Genomic DNA, 14,259 nt, shown 5'->3' with positions numbered 1-14,259 from the left:
GGGTGACCCCGCCGGCCCCCCGCCCCCCGGTGCCGCAGAGGAGGATGCGCGGGGGGCCCGGAGAGAGGAGCCGGCCGCTCCCTGCGGCGATGAGGCTGCGGGCTTGACAGAGGCGAGCTGAGAAGGGAGCGGGGCTCGCCGGGGGGTGCCCCCCCGCGCCCGCCCTCCCGCCGTGGGGTGCCCGCTCCGCCCGCCGTGGGGTGCCCCCTCCCCCCGCCCTCCCGCCGTGGGGTGCTGCTGGGCGGGCTGCCAGCCCGCGGGGCGCGCAGAGAGCCAGCGAGCTGGGGCCAGGGCTGGGCCAGGCGTGGGTGCACCTTGCTGGGGCGCCAGCCGGGAGCAGGTGAGGAGGACGCTCTGCCAGCCGCTGGGTGGCAGGAAGTCGGTGTGTCCCAGCTGGGTCTGGCCTGTGCCCGCCAGCCCGGGCCCCTGAGCCGGTGACATACGGGTGAGCGGCGCTGGCCCGTCCTGCCACCTCGCCGGCTGGAGCCCTCGTGCCCTGACCCCCCAGCACCAGGTCACCCACCGCCCGCGGGCTGCTGGGTGCCTCCAGCCTCACGGAGCCGGACCCAAGCCGGGGAGAGCCGAGGCTCCGAGCCGGTCCCTGGTGTAGCCCGGGCCCTCGCTCTCTGTCCGCGCGGGCGGGTCCTCTATTTATCTGTCCTCGAAGAAAGAATAAAGCCTCCTTTCTTCTGAGCGAGTCCGCGGCCGACGCTCAGCACCGCAGCCAGGCAGAGCCGGCGCCCAGAGATGCAAAGGCCGGACGCGCCGGCCCCTCGCTTCAGAGGGAAGCGGCGCCATTGAGAGGTGCCGGGGTCCCCAGCCAGGCTCCCGGGGGGTCGGCATCGCCGGCCGGGGGAAGGCCCACGCTCTCAGCTGCGCCGTTGTGGTGCGGGGGTTAGTCCGTAGCGCCACCCACCCACCTGTGGCTCCTGCCCGCCGGGCTGCAGCCGAGGGGCGACGGGCTGGGAGCTCTGGATGTTGCTGCGGAGCTGGGAGCGCGCACCGGGGGCCAGTCCCGGGGCCGGCAAAGGCGGGCGGCTGCCCCAGCGCGGAGCCAGGAAGCATGTCCCAGCAGCCGTCGGCGGCCTAGGCCGGCCGTCCCCGCGGAGGGCCCAGCATGGAGGCCGGGCACAAGGCGCTGCCGGGCGAGGAGGCCGGGGACGGGGCAGAGGACAGCGGCGGGGTCTGGAGCCACAAACCCCATCCCTTCTGGACGGCCGTTTTCGACTACGAGGCAGCGGCGGAGGAGGAGCTGACGCTGCGGCGCGGCGACCTGGTGGAGGTGCTCTCTCAGGACTCCACCGTGTCGGGAGACGAGGGCTGGTGGACGGGGAAAATCGAGGGCAAGGTGGGCGTCTTCCCCTGTGACTACGTGGCCAGCGGCCCCCCGCGCGGGCCCTACCCTCTGCCGCTGGAGATCTCCTTCCAGGAGCTGCTGCTGGACGAGATCATCGGGGTGGGGGGCTTCGGGAAGGTCTACAAGGGCGCCTGGCGGGGGGAGGAGGTGGCGGTGAAGGCGGCGCGCCAGGACCCCGACGAGGACATCGGCGCCACGGCCGAGAGCGTCCGGCAGGAGGCCCGGCTGTTCTGCATGTTGCACCACCCCAACATCGTTGCCCTGAAGGCCGTGTGCCTCCAGCCCCCCAACCTGTGCCTGGTGATGGAGTACGCCCGGGGCGGCCCCCTCAGCCGAGCCCTGGCCGGCAGGAAGGTGCCGCCGGACGTGCTGGTGAACTGGGCCGTGCAGATCGCCCGCGGCATGAACTACCTCCACAACGAGGCCGCGGTGCCCATCATCCACCGCGACCTGAAATCCATCAACAGTGAGTGCCGGGCGAGGGGCCGGCGGGGGGCAGCGCCGGCCCCCCCGGACTGACTCCCCGGGCATGTGGGTGCCCCTGGGATGCGGGTGGGGCCCACACCACTGGGAAACAGACTGAGACCTGCCAAACTCACTTCACACATTGAACAGCTGCTGGCAGGAAAGCAGGTGTACCAGGATGGGACTGGCATCCTAGAGGGGACAGGCCCCCTGCCCCATTCCCCTGAGCCAGCCAGTCCCTGCCCTGGGGCCGGATGGGAGCCGGCGCCCCCTAGCGGGGACAGGCCCCTGCCCCATTCCCTGCCCCCCTGAGCCAGCCAGTCCCTGCCCTGGGGCCGGATGGGAGCCGGCGCCCCCTAACAGGGACAGGCCCCTGCCCCGTTCCCTGCCCCCCTGAGCCAGCCAGTCCCTGCCCTGGGGCCGGATGGGAGCCGGCGCCCCCTAGCGGGGACAGGCCCCTGCCCCATTCCCCTGAGCCAGCCAGTCCCTGCCCTGGGGCCGGATGGGAGCCGGCGCCCCCTAGCGGGGACAGGCCCCCTACCCCATTCCCTGCCCCCCTGAGCCAGCCAGTCCCTGCCCTGGGGCCGGATGGGAGCCGGCGCCCCCTAGCGGGGACAGGCCCCCTGCCCCATTCCCCTGAGCCAGCCAGTCCCTGCCCTGGGGCCGGATGGGAGCCGGCGCCCCCTAGCGGGGACAGGCCCCCTGCCCCATTCCCTGCCCCCCTGAGCCAGCCAGTCCCTGCCCTGGGGCCGGATGGGAGCCGGCGCCCCCTAGCGGGGACAGGCCCCCTGCCCCATTCCCCTGAGCCAGCCAGTCCCTGCCCTGGGGCCGGATGGGAGCCGGCGCCCCCTAGCGGGGACAGGCCCCCTGCCCCATTCCCCTGAGCCAGCCAGTCCCCACCCTGGGGCTGGATGGGAGCCGGTGCCCCCCCTTCCCCAAGCACCCCTGAGTGGGGCCATGGGGCTGACCCCAATGTGCTGGCAGGCAGTGGGCCACACCAGTACCGAGCGGCACCAGGCCGGAGCAGGGGCTGTATAGTTGCTATGGAGACACATGAACCCCTGTGCACCCCACCCCCCCATCTTGTGGCCTGGGCCCCAGCAAGGGGGGGCCCCAGACCCCTCCCCCACCCCTGACTGGGCAAAGGAGGGGCAGTCAAGGGACATGGCAGCCTGGCGTACTCCAGTCAGGGGGAGCCCCCTCACGCCCCCCTCACTCTCCTGCCCCCCCCAGTCCTGATCCTGGAGAAGATGGAGGACGGGGAGCTGGGCGGCCGCACGCTGAAGATCACGGACTTCGGGCTGGCCCGCGAGTGGCACAGGACGACCAAGATGAGCGCGGCCGGCACCTACGCCTGGATGGCGCCAGAGGTCATCCGGCTCTCGCGCTTCTCCAAGAGCAGCGACGTCTGGAGGTGCCGGGGCAGAGCGGGGGCCCGCGGGGAGTGGGGATCAGCACGAGGGCGGGGGCGGGATCCCAACGGGCTGGGGGAGGGGGGTCCACAGCGTGGTGGGATGGGGGGGTCACCCCAATCCCCAGACCCATGCTCGCCCCCCCCCCAGCCCAGCCTGTCCCTGTGCTGCAGTTTTGGGGTGCTGCTGTGGGAACTGCTGACCGGGGAGGTGCCGTACCGGGAGATCGACGCGCTGGCCGTGGCCTACGGCGTGGCCATGAACAAGTTGACGCTGCCCATTCCCTCCACCTGCCCCGAGCCCTTCGCCCGCCTGCTGGCAGGTGAGTGCCCAGGGGAGACGGGGGTGCGAGGGAGGGGGCTCTGGGGGTGCCCCTGGGCCTGGCTGATTCTCTCTCCCCACAGAGTGCTGGGACCCCGACCCCCATGCCCGGCCACCCTTCGGGAGCATCCTGGGGCGGCTGGTGGCCATCGAGCACTCGGCCATGTTCTCCATGGCCCTCGACGTCTTCCACTCGCTGCAGGACGACTGGAAGCTGGAAATCCAGCACATGTTCAGTGAACTGCGCACCAAGGAAAAGGTCAGTGGGACCCCCCCCCCCAACACAGCCCCCCTTCGGTCCCCCCACAGCTCCCCCAGCCACTGATCCCTCCTGGGACCCCCCCATACTGCCCGTGCATGGCACAGCCCCCTTTGCGTCCCCCCCCATCCCCTCACAGCTCCCCCAGCGCCCGATCCCTCCTGGGACCCCCCCATACTGCCCGTGCATGGCACAGCCCCCTTTGCGTCCCCCCCCATCCCCTCACAGCTCCCCCAGCGCCCGATCCCTCCTGGGACCCCCCCTACTGCGCGCCCCACGGCCCTGCCCGGCTGCCGGCCCGTGCCCCACACTGTGCCCCCCTGCCCCAGGAGCTGCGGAGCCGGGAGGAGGAGCTGCTGCGGGCGGCCCAGGAGCAGAAGACGCAGGAGGAGGAGCTGCGGCGGCGCGAGCAGGAGCTGGCCGCCCGCGAGATCGACATCGTCCAGCGCGAGCTGCACCTGCTCATGGACCAGCTGCACCAGGAGCGGCCCCGGGTCAAGGGGCGCAAGGGCCACTTCAAACGCAGCCGCCTCAAGCTGCGGGACGGGAACCGCATCAGCCTGCCCTCAGGTACCCGCTGTGCCCCCCGCCGGCCCCCCTGTGCCCCCCGCCCACATCAGCCTGCCCTCAGGTACCCGCTGGCCCCCCATGCCCCCCGCCAGCCCCCCGCCCACATCAGCCTGCCCTCAGGTACCCGCTGTGCCCCCCGCCGGCCCCCCTGTGCCCCCCGCCCACATCAGCCTGCCCTCAGGTACCCGCTGTGCCCCCCGCCAGCCCCCCTGTGCCCCCCGCCCACATCAGCCTGCCCTCAGGTACCCGCTGGCCCCCCATGCCCCCCGCCAGCCCCCCGCCCACATCAGCCTGCCCTCAGGTACCCGCTGTGCCCCCCGCCGGCCCCCCTGTGCCCCCCGCCCACATCAGCCTGCCCTCAGGTACCCGCTGGCCCCCCATGCCCCCCGCCAGCCCCCCGCCCACATCAGCCTGCCCTCAGGTACCCGCTGTGCCCCCCGCCGGCCCCCCTGTGCCCCCCGCCCACATCAGCCTGCCCTCAGGTACCCGCTGTGCCCCCCGCCAGCCCCCCTGTGCCCCCCGCCCACATCAGCCTGCCCTCAGGTACCCGCTGGCCCCCCATGCCCCCCGCCAGCCCCCCGCCCACATCAGCCTGCCCTCAGGTACCCGCTGTGCCCCCCGCCGGCCCCCCTGTGCCCCCCGCCCACATCAGCCTGCCCTCAGGTACCCGCTACAACCCCCGCCGGCCCCCCTGTGCCCCCCGCCGGCCCCCCTGTGCCCCCCGCCCACATCAGCCTGCCCTCAGGTACCCGCTGCAACCCCCGCCGGCCCCCGTGTGCCCCCCGCCCACATCAGCTTGCCCTCAGGTACCCACTGCAACCCCCGCCGGCCCCCCTGTGCCCCCCGCCCACATCAGCCTGCCCTCAGGTACCCGCTGCAACCCCCGCCGGCCCCCCTGTGCCCCCTGCCCACATGAGCCTGCCCTCAGGTACCCGCTGTGCCCCCCTCCGGCCCCCCTGTGCCCCCCGCCCACATCAGCCTGCCCTCAGGTACCCACTGCAACCGCCGCCGGCCCCCCTGTGCCCCCCGCCCACATCAGCCTGCCCTCAGGTACCCGCTGTGCCCCCCGCCGGCCCCCCTGTGCCCCCCGCCCACATCAGCCTGCCCTCAGGTACCCGCTGCAATCCCCGCCGGCCCCCCTGTGCCCCCCGCCAGCCCCCCGTGCCTCCCGCCCACATCAGCCTGCCCTCAGGTACCCGCCGGCCCCCCTGTGGCCCCCAGCCACATCAGCCTGCCCTCAGGTACCCGCTGCAACCCCCGCCGGCCCCCCTGTGCCCCCGCCGGCCCCCCTGTGCCCCCCGCCCACATCAGCCTGCCCTCAGGTACCCGCTGTGCCCCCCGCCGGCCCCCCTGTGCCCCCCGCCCACATCAGCCTGCCCTCAGGTACCCGCTGTGCCCCCCTCCGGCCCCCCTGTGTCCCCCGCCGGCCCCCCTGTGCCCCCTGCCCACATCAGCCTGCCCTCAGGTACCCGCTGCAACCCCCGCCGGCCCCCCTGTGCCCCCCGCCGGCCCCCCTGTGCCCCCTGCCCACATCAGCCTGCCCTCAGGTACCCGCTGCAACCCCCGCCGGCCCCCGTGTGCCCCCCGCCCACATCAGCCTGCCCTCAGGTACCCGCTGCAACCCCCGCCGGCCCCCGTGTGCCCCCCGCCCACATCAGCTTGCCCTCAGGTACCCACTGCAACCCCCGCCGGCCCCCCTGTGCCCCCCGCCCACATCAGCCTGCCCTCAGGTACCCGCTGCAACCCCCGCCGGCCCCCCTGTGCCCCCTGCCCACATGAGCCTGCCCTCAGGTACCCGCTGTGCCCCCCTCCGGCCCCCCTGTGCCCCCCGCCCACATCAGCCTGCCCTCAGGTACCCACTGCAACCCCCGCCGGCCCCCCTGTGCCCCCCGCCCACATCAGCCTGCCCTCAGGTACCCGCTGTGCCCCCCGCCGGCCCCCCTGTGCCCCCCGCCCACATCAGCCTGCCCTCAGGTACCCGCTGCAATCCCCGCCGGCCCCCCTGTGCCCCCCGCCAGCCCCCCGTGCCTCCCGCCCACATCAGCCTGCCCTCAGGTACCCGCCGGCCCCCCTGTGGCCCCCAGCCACATCAGCCTGCCCTCAGGTACCCGCTGCAACCCCCGCCGGCCCCCCTGTGCCCCCGCCGGCCCCCCTGTGCCCCCCGCCCACATCAGCCTGCCCTCAGGTACCCGCTGTGCCCCCCGCCGGCCCCCCTGTGCCCCCCGCCCACATCAGCCTGCCCTCAGGTACCCGCTGTGCCCCCCTCCGGCCCCCCTGTGTCCCCCGCCGGCCCCCCTGTGCCCCCTGCCCACATCAGCCTGCCCTCAGGTACCCGCTGCAACCCCCGCCGGCCCCCCTGTGCCCCCCGCCGGCCCCCCTGTGCCCCCTGCCCACATCAGCCTGCCCTCAGGTTCCCGCTGCAACCCCCGCCGGCCCCCCTGTGCCCCCGCCGGCCCCCCTGTGCCCCCCAGCCACATCAGCCTGCCCTCAGGTTCCCGCTGTGCCCCCCGCCAGCCCCCCTGTGCCCTCCGCCCACATCAGCCTGCCCTCAGTTACCCGCTGCAACCCCCGCCGGCCCCCCTGTGCCCCCCGCCCACATCAGCCTGCCCTCAGGTACCTGCTGCAACCCCTGCCCCCGCCGGCCCCCCTGTGTCCCCCACCAGCCCCCCTGTGCCCGCCAGCCACATCAGCCTGCCCTCAGGTACCCGCTGTGCCCCCCGCCAGCCTCCCTGTGCCCCCCGCCCACATCAGCCTGCCCTCAGGTACCTGCTGCAACCCCTGCCCCCACCGGCCCCCCTCCAGCCATATCAGCCTGCCCTCAGGTACCCGCTGCAACCCCCGCCGGCCCCCCTGTGCCCACCGCCGGCCCCCTGTGCCCCCCGCCCACATCAGCCTGCCCTCAGGTACCCGCCGGCCCCACTGTGGCCCCCACCAGCCCCCCTGTGGCCCCCAGCCACATCAGCCTGCCCTCAGGTATCTGCTGCAACCCCTGCCCCCCACCAGCTCCCCTGCACTCCCACCAGCCTCCCTGTGCCAAACAACCACATCAGCCTGCCCTCAGGTACCCCATGGGATTAGCTCCACAGGTTGGCACACAGTCACCCAGTGGTGCCTCGCCCACTGTCACGTCCGCTCCTGGACCCACATCACTCCAAGGACCACAGCATCCTCTGTCACGCAGCCCCCCAGCCCTGCACCCCTCCTTTCCAGGGGCGAGTGCTGCAGTCCAGCTATCCCGCCACTTCCCCAGCAGTGACCGCAGTCAGTTGTCCGGCCACTTCCCCACGGCCCACCACCCTCTTCGCCCTTGCCTCAGCCTGCAAATCCCAGCAGCCAGGCAGGAGTTCTCGCCAGCGCCCCCGGTCCCTGCGAGCGGCTCTGCTTCCTCAAGGCTGCCGGCTGCCCACCCTGCCTCCTGCAGCTCCAAAGGGTCACTGGCCCTGCCTGGCCCTGCAGCTCTTCTTATATGGGCCTGCCGGGCCCTGACTGGCTGTTTCTCTCAGCCCCTCTCGAATTGGCTGCCTCCTGCACAACTTCCCCAGGCCTCGAGTAACCCCTTAGAGGCCAGGGTGGGGCCAGTGCCCCGTCACAGTGCATGTCTCTTGCTGAGGGGGTTAGTTCTCTCGGTCGGTTCTGAATCGGGGCGAGAGAGACTGTGGGGGGGACCAGCTCCTGTTGGTGAGAAACGAGCTTGGCAGAGCTCTGCTCCTGACGTCTCCTCCCCCCTCGGCTCTAACGTCCGGGGACCAGCCCAGCAACGCCCCTGAGACTGACAGTCGCCATCCTGCCGTGGCCACCGCAGACACGGGTGGGAGAGGAGAGACGAGGCTCTAGCCAATCTCCTCAGGGTCCGGGGCAGCTTGGCCACAGGGGACGCTCTGGGCGGGCGGGTTGGCCGTGCCAGCTGTTGCTCTGGACCCCGCATAGGGATGCCGTCCGGCTGGCATGGTCAGGTCCCCCTCCTGCATAGGTCCTGCTCGGGCCAGCAGAGCTGGCCAGGCCCTCTTGTCTCCCCACTCCCTTTGGGATTGTCTTGGGGTCCCCGGGTGATGCTCTGGAACTGCTCCCTACGAAGCCAGGCAGGACTCTGGGGAAGTCTCCTCTCTGGGAGCAGCCTGTCTGCAGGACACACAGCTCACCGGCTTCCACCTTCCTGGGTCTGACCTCAGAGCATTCAGCCTCCTCTGCCCCTCCCTGCGCTTCCCCCAGCGAGTCCGCCCAGGCGGGGTCCTGGGAGGGCCGGAGGGTCCTGCCCCCCAACTCCGCAGTCAGACGGGACTCTCAGCCAGCCAGTAAAACAGAAGGTTTATTAGACGACAGGAACATGGTCTAACACAGAGCTTGTAGGTGCAGAGAACAGGACCCCTCAGCCAGGTCCATTTTGGGGGGCAGTGAACCAGACAACCACGTCTGCCCTTCACTCCATGTCCCAGCCAGCCCCAAACTGAAACTCTCTCCAGCCCCACCTCCCCTGGGCTTCCTCACCGGATTCCTTTGTTCTCCAACCCTTTAGCTCTCACCTTGCAGGGGGAAAGGGCCCAGGCCATCAGTGGCCAGGAAACAGGGTGTCGGCCATTCTCTGTGTCCAGACCCCTGCACACACCTGCCCTCTAGGGCTCTGCAATAATCATACACCCTTACCCCACCACCTAGATACTTAAGAACTGCCTAGGGGAAACTGAGGCACTCCCACACTATTCAGAGGAAACATTAAGAACAGTCCCGCTTCGTCACAGGGATCTCCCCTGGACCCCAGGGGGTGCTCAGCGGGGAGGGCCCGGGGGCTGGTGTCGCAGCCACAATACTCCCAGCACAGCCGCCCGGAGCCCCAGCGCCTCTGTGCCGGGCCCCAAACCGGTGACGGGTGGAATAATCCAGCCGCCTTCGTTTGTCCACCAATTAGACCGAAATCCCGACGCCTGTTTGGTCCCTTGTTTTCTGCTCCTCTGGTGCCCAGCTCAGGCGTCACCCAGCCTTGGGCGGAACCAGTCGCTCCCGGGCTGGCGCCTTCTCCCGGCTTCGTTACGACCGGGTCACATCACGGCGCCGTGGGAGCCGCGCTCTCCTCCAGTGGCCCTTTGGTTGGGTAAAGTCGTAGGCCGGTTATCTCAGCAACTTCCTGTACCACCACCAACCCCCCCGTATGCCCCATATCTCCCCCGTATGCCCCATAACCCCCCAATATGCTCCATTACCCCCGCATTTGCCCCATAACTCCCCTGTATGCCCCATATCCCCCATAACCCCCCATATGCCCCATAACTTCCCCGTATGCCCCATATACACCCCATTTCCACCCCGTATTCCCCACATCCCCACATATGCCCCATAACCCTGATACACCACATAACCCCCCCATTATGCCCCATAACTCCCCCGTATGCCCCATAACCCCCCATACACCACATAACCCCCCCAGTATGCCCCACAACCCCCCGTACACCCCATAACTCCACTGTATGCCCCATATTCCCCCCATACTCCCCATATCCCCCCGTATGCCCCATAACCACCGGCCCTGCCCCGCCCCCTGTGTCAGGCTGCCAGGAGGCCTGGGCCCCGAACCTGCTCGGGGAGATCTGTGGCAGTGCAGGGCGCCCGCCGCTGTAACTGCTGCCTTGGGGGGCTCCGGGGGGGCTGGGGCTCTGGGGCTGACCTGGCCTCTCTCCCCCCAGGCTTCCAACACAAGATCACGGTGCAGGCGTCGCCCACCCTGGACAAGCGGAAAGGCACCGGAGCCAACGGCACCAGCCCCCCTGCGAGCCCCATCATCATCCCCCGCCTGCGGGCCATCCGCCGTGAGTACCCCATTCCCCCCCATCACCCCCCATAGTCCCCCCAGACCCTGCCTGTGGGCCATCCGCCATGAGTACCCCATTACCCCCCATAGCCCCCCATCACCCTCCATAGTCCCCCCCACACCTGCGGACCATCCATGTGAATTTGCCCCCCATCTCTGCCATGATTCCTCCTTCCCTTGCTGGGTCTCTGCTGCCCAGGTCTCAGGCCAGGCACCCTGTGGGGCTGCCCCAGAGGCCGGCTGTGCGGGCTGGTCCCTGCTGGGCCGGGGAATGGTTGCGGCTCCTGTCCCGGATCCAGGAACAAGGACCAGACCCAAGAACTGGCACATTATGAGCCAATGTCTCCCCCCTCCCCCCACACTGGGCGGTAACTCTGGGGAGATGCCCCCCCGGCCATCTCCCCGCTCCCCCCCCTCCATAGCTCCTACTGGGAGGGGTACTGAGCCCAGAATCCTCCCCCCACCCCCCGGGTCCTGATGAGCTGCCGTGCGGGACACTGGTCCCACTAACCCCCTCGTTGCAGTCACGCCCGTGGACGGCAGCCAGACGTGGGGCCGCAGCGCAGGGCTGAAGAAGGAGGAGCTGGGGGGCAACAAGAAGAAGGGGCGCACGTGGGGGCCCAGCTCCACGCTGCAGAAGGAGCGGCTCGGTGGGGAGGAGCGGTATGGGGCCAGAGAGTGAGGGGCACCGGCTGGATGGCGGGGAGCCCATGGCTGGGCTAGCAGGGGCTGCGGGTCGGGAGTGAGGGGCACCGGCAGAGCTGGGGGGCAGGGCTGGGCTAGCAGGGGCTGCGGGTCGGGAGTGAGGGGCACCGGCAGAGCTTGGTGGGGGGCAGGGCTGGGCTAGCAGGGGCTGTGGGTCGGGAGCGAGGGGCACCGGCAGAGCTGGGGGGGCAGGGGCTGCGGGTCGGGAGTGAGGGGCACCGGCAGAGGTGGGGGGCCCAGGGCTGGGCTGGCAGGGGCTGCGGGTCGGGAGGGAGGGGCACCGGCAGGGCTGGGGGGGCCCAGGGCTGGGCTGGCAGGGGCTGCGGGTCGGGAGCGAGGGGCACCGGCAGAGCTGGGGGGCCCAGGGCTGGGCTGGCAGGGGCTGTGGGTCGGGAGCGAGGGGCACCGGCAGGGCTGGGGGGGCCCAGGGCTGGGCTGGCAGGGGCTGCGGGTCGGGAGCGAGGGGCACCGGCAGGGCTGGGGGGGCCCAGGGCTGGGCTGGCAGGGGCTGTGGGTCGGGAGCGAGGGGCACCGGCAGGGCTGGGGGGGGCAGGGCTGGGCTAGCGGGGGCTGCGGGTCGGGAGTGAGGGGCACCGGCAGAGCTGGGGGGAGTCCAGGGCTGGGCTGGCGGGGGCTGCGGGTCGGGAGCGAGGGGCACCGGGCAGGGCTGGGGGGGCCCAGGGCTGGGCTGGCGGGGGCTGCGGGTCGGGGGCGAGGGGCACTGGCAGGGTGGCACGGGGGCACTCGCTCCGTAGCCGTCTCACCGTCTCTCCTGGCGCAGGCTGAAGGCTCTGGGCGAGGGCAGCAAGCAGTGGTCGTCCAGCGCCCCCAACCTGGGCAAGTCCCCGAAACGTGCCCCCATGGCAGGGGGCTTCGCCAGCCTGACGGAGATGGGTACGTGGGGGGGCGGGCCCCAGGCCCCGAGGCGTGAGGGCAGCGGGGGGGGGGGCATGTCCAGGGGGAGTAGCAGGGGGGCTTGGTGCCTCCAGCGATGGGGTGAGGGGCCATGTTAGCCACCCCCCAGCCCAGCACCCTGGAGCCCGGCTGGCTTAGAGGCCTCAGGGCAAGGAGCCCGACGCCCCCCAGGGGATGCCAGGGCCCAGAAGAGGGAGATGGGGGGGTGAAGGCCCAGCGGGAGGGGCCCATGGGCAAGGGATGGGGGGGTCGCTGTGCCCCTCCCCTGGTGCTGACCCCTGTCTGTCTCTCTGTCTGTCTGTCTCTCCCCAGAGGAGTACGCGGAGGCGGAGGGCAGCACCCCCCACTCCCCCTACCCGCCCCTCCCCCTGCCAGGGGGCGAGGACCGAGCCCCCGGGCCCACGGACGAGCTGCCCCCCGGCGCCGAGGGCCTGCACCGGGCCGGGCCCCACAGGCGCAGCGAGTGGGCACTGCTGGGCTGCGCCTCCGTCCTGGCCTCCGTGGGGCTGGGCAGCGACCTGCTGGAGCTGGGCCGGGAGGTGGCGGGGGGCCCGTTCCCGCTGGGGGGCCACTCCCGGCGGGGCGAGGGGCCCCCCAGCTCCCTCACGCTGCTCTCGCTCTCCTCCCTCTGCGAGTGCAACTCCACCAAGGCCCTGCTGCCCGCGGACGAGGAGCCGCCCGGCCCGGCCCCCCGCCCCACGGGGCCCCCCCCCAGCGCCCCCCCCGCCCACAACCCCCTGCTGGACCTCCGGGCCGAGAGCTTCAAGAGGGGCCCGCGCCAGTCGCTGACGCCCACCCACGTGACGGCCGCCCAGGTGGTGACCCGCGGGCACCGGCGCACGCCCTCAGACGGGGCCCTGCGCCAGGCCACGCTCAGCCAGCAGGGGGCGCCCACGGCCGGTGAGTGGGGGGGCCCCAGCGCCCCCCTGAGCAACAGGATACAGGGGTCGTGCCCCCCCGCGGCCCCTCCCTGACCCCCAACCCACTCCGCAGCCCCTCCCTGACCCTCCACGCCAACCCCCTCCTTACCCCCAGCCCCTCCCTGACCCCCAACCCCCTTCTCACCCCCCAGCCCCTCCCTGCCTCCCCAACCCCCTTCTCACCCCCCCAGCCCCTCCCTGACCCCCAACCCCCTCCTCAGCCCCTCCCTGACCCTCCACGCCAACCCCCTCCTTACCCCCAGCCCCTCCCTGACCCCCAACCCCAACCCCCTCCTCAGCCCCTCCCTGACCCTCCACGCCAACCCCCTCCTCACCCCCCAGCCCCTCCCTGCCTCCCCGTCCCCCTCGCTGACCTGCCCATCCCTGCGTCTATCACACCCACACCCCCACCACAGCCCACCCCACCTCACCAGCCTGTTGGGGTCCCCAGCTCCCACCTCCCAGGTCCCGGGGCTGTTCTGGGGTCTCTGGGGCCCTCATTTCTCATCCCCCCGCAACTCCCTAGGCCCCACTCCCCCTGCCAGAGCCAGGGGTCGAATCCAGGAGTCTGGGCTCCCCGCTCCCCATGGAGGGCCTGGGTGGGGTGTCTGGGGAGTGGTGCTGCGGGGGGTGGAAGCGGTGTGAGGAGTTGGGACTGTGAGGTGGAGGGAGGGGGCCTGTGGTACAGGGGGGCTTTATGGGGGGATTCTGGGGGGGCTAATGGGCTGCAGTCACCCAGGCCAGCTAAGATGGTTTCCTCCCCCCCTCCCCACAGGCTCCCAGGAGACCCTGGACCCCCCCACGCTCTTCCCACCTCCGGCGCGGCGCAGGCCCCCTGAGAAGGACCTGGCTGTGGAGCGCCCCAAGACCCTGGAGTTCGCGCCCCGGCCCCGCCCCTCACCCTCCCGCTCCCGCCTCGACCCCTGGAAACTCGTCTCCTTCGGAAGGACTCACCGCGCGTCCCCGGGCAGCGGGTGCGAGACGCAGGGGGAGCTGGGCGGCGTCGGCGGGGAGCCACCGGACCCTGCCAGTGCCCGCCAGACGCTGCTGGACATAGACATGGAGGGTCAGAGCAAGGACAGCACGGTGCCCCTCTGTGGGGGGGCACCGCACTCCAGCAGCCTGGACCCCCACATGTCCCACTGACCTGGCACTGCACCCCCCCAGAGACCAGGGAACCACCCATGAATGTACACCCCCCCACAGCCGGTGTGGGGCACCAGACCTACCTGGGGGCGGGGGGGGCCTCTTGGATGGACCAGCCTCTTTACTGTGCGCCTGCACCACCATCCCCCACTCTGCTGCTGACCCCATTCCCCACCCTCAGCAGGCTGAGATCCCACCGCACCCACCAACCGCTCCAAAGGTTCTGCTGTGGGAGAAGCTGCTGCCCCAGAGAAGCAGGGTTGGGAAGGGAACTGTGGGGGAGGGGAGCATGTGTATTTATTGATGGGGGGTTAAGAACCCCCACCCCTATTTAAATTCCATGTGGTGTTTGTAAAAAAAGAAAGAAAGACCCTTTCTGAGCCAGCAGG

At 71.6% G+C, this 14,259-nt stretch overlaps 1 protein-coding gene across 1 annotated transcript; it reads left to right on the top strand.

Annotated features, from left to right (window-relative positions):
• The first annotated feature begins 231 nt into the window (after positions 1–231).
• Positions 232–14,251, top strand: MAP3K10 (mitogen-activated protein kinase kinase kinase 10). Its single transcript, XM_074937733.1, has 10 exons — positions 232–1,823; positions 3,056–3,236; positions 3,408–3,556; positions 3,639–3,814; positions 4,144–4,384; positions 10,060–10,182; positions 10,709–10,847; positions 11,671–11,783; positions 12,117–12,704; positions 13,500–14,251. The coding sequence occupies exons 1-10, from the start codon at positions 1,118–1,120 to the stop codon at positions 13,868–13,870; spliced, it is 2,787 nt and encodes a 928-aa protein (XP_074793834.1). The 5' UTR covers positions 232–1,117; the 3' UTR covers positions 13,871–14,251.
• The last annotated feature ends 8 nt before the right edge of the window (positions 14,252–14,259 follow it).

This window comes from Natator depressus, chromosome 23, assembly GCF_965152275.1.
Source record: "Natator depressus isolate rNatDep1 chromosome 23, rNatDep2.hap1, whole genome shotgun sequence".
Taxonomy (NCBI): domain Eukaryota; kingdom Metazoa; phylum Chordata; order Testudines; family Cheloniidae; genus Natator; species Natator depressus.
This window is presented reverse-complemented; position numbering and strand designations above follow the sequence as displayed.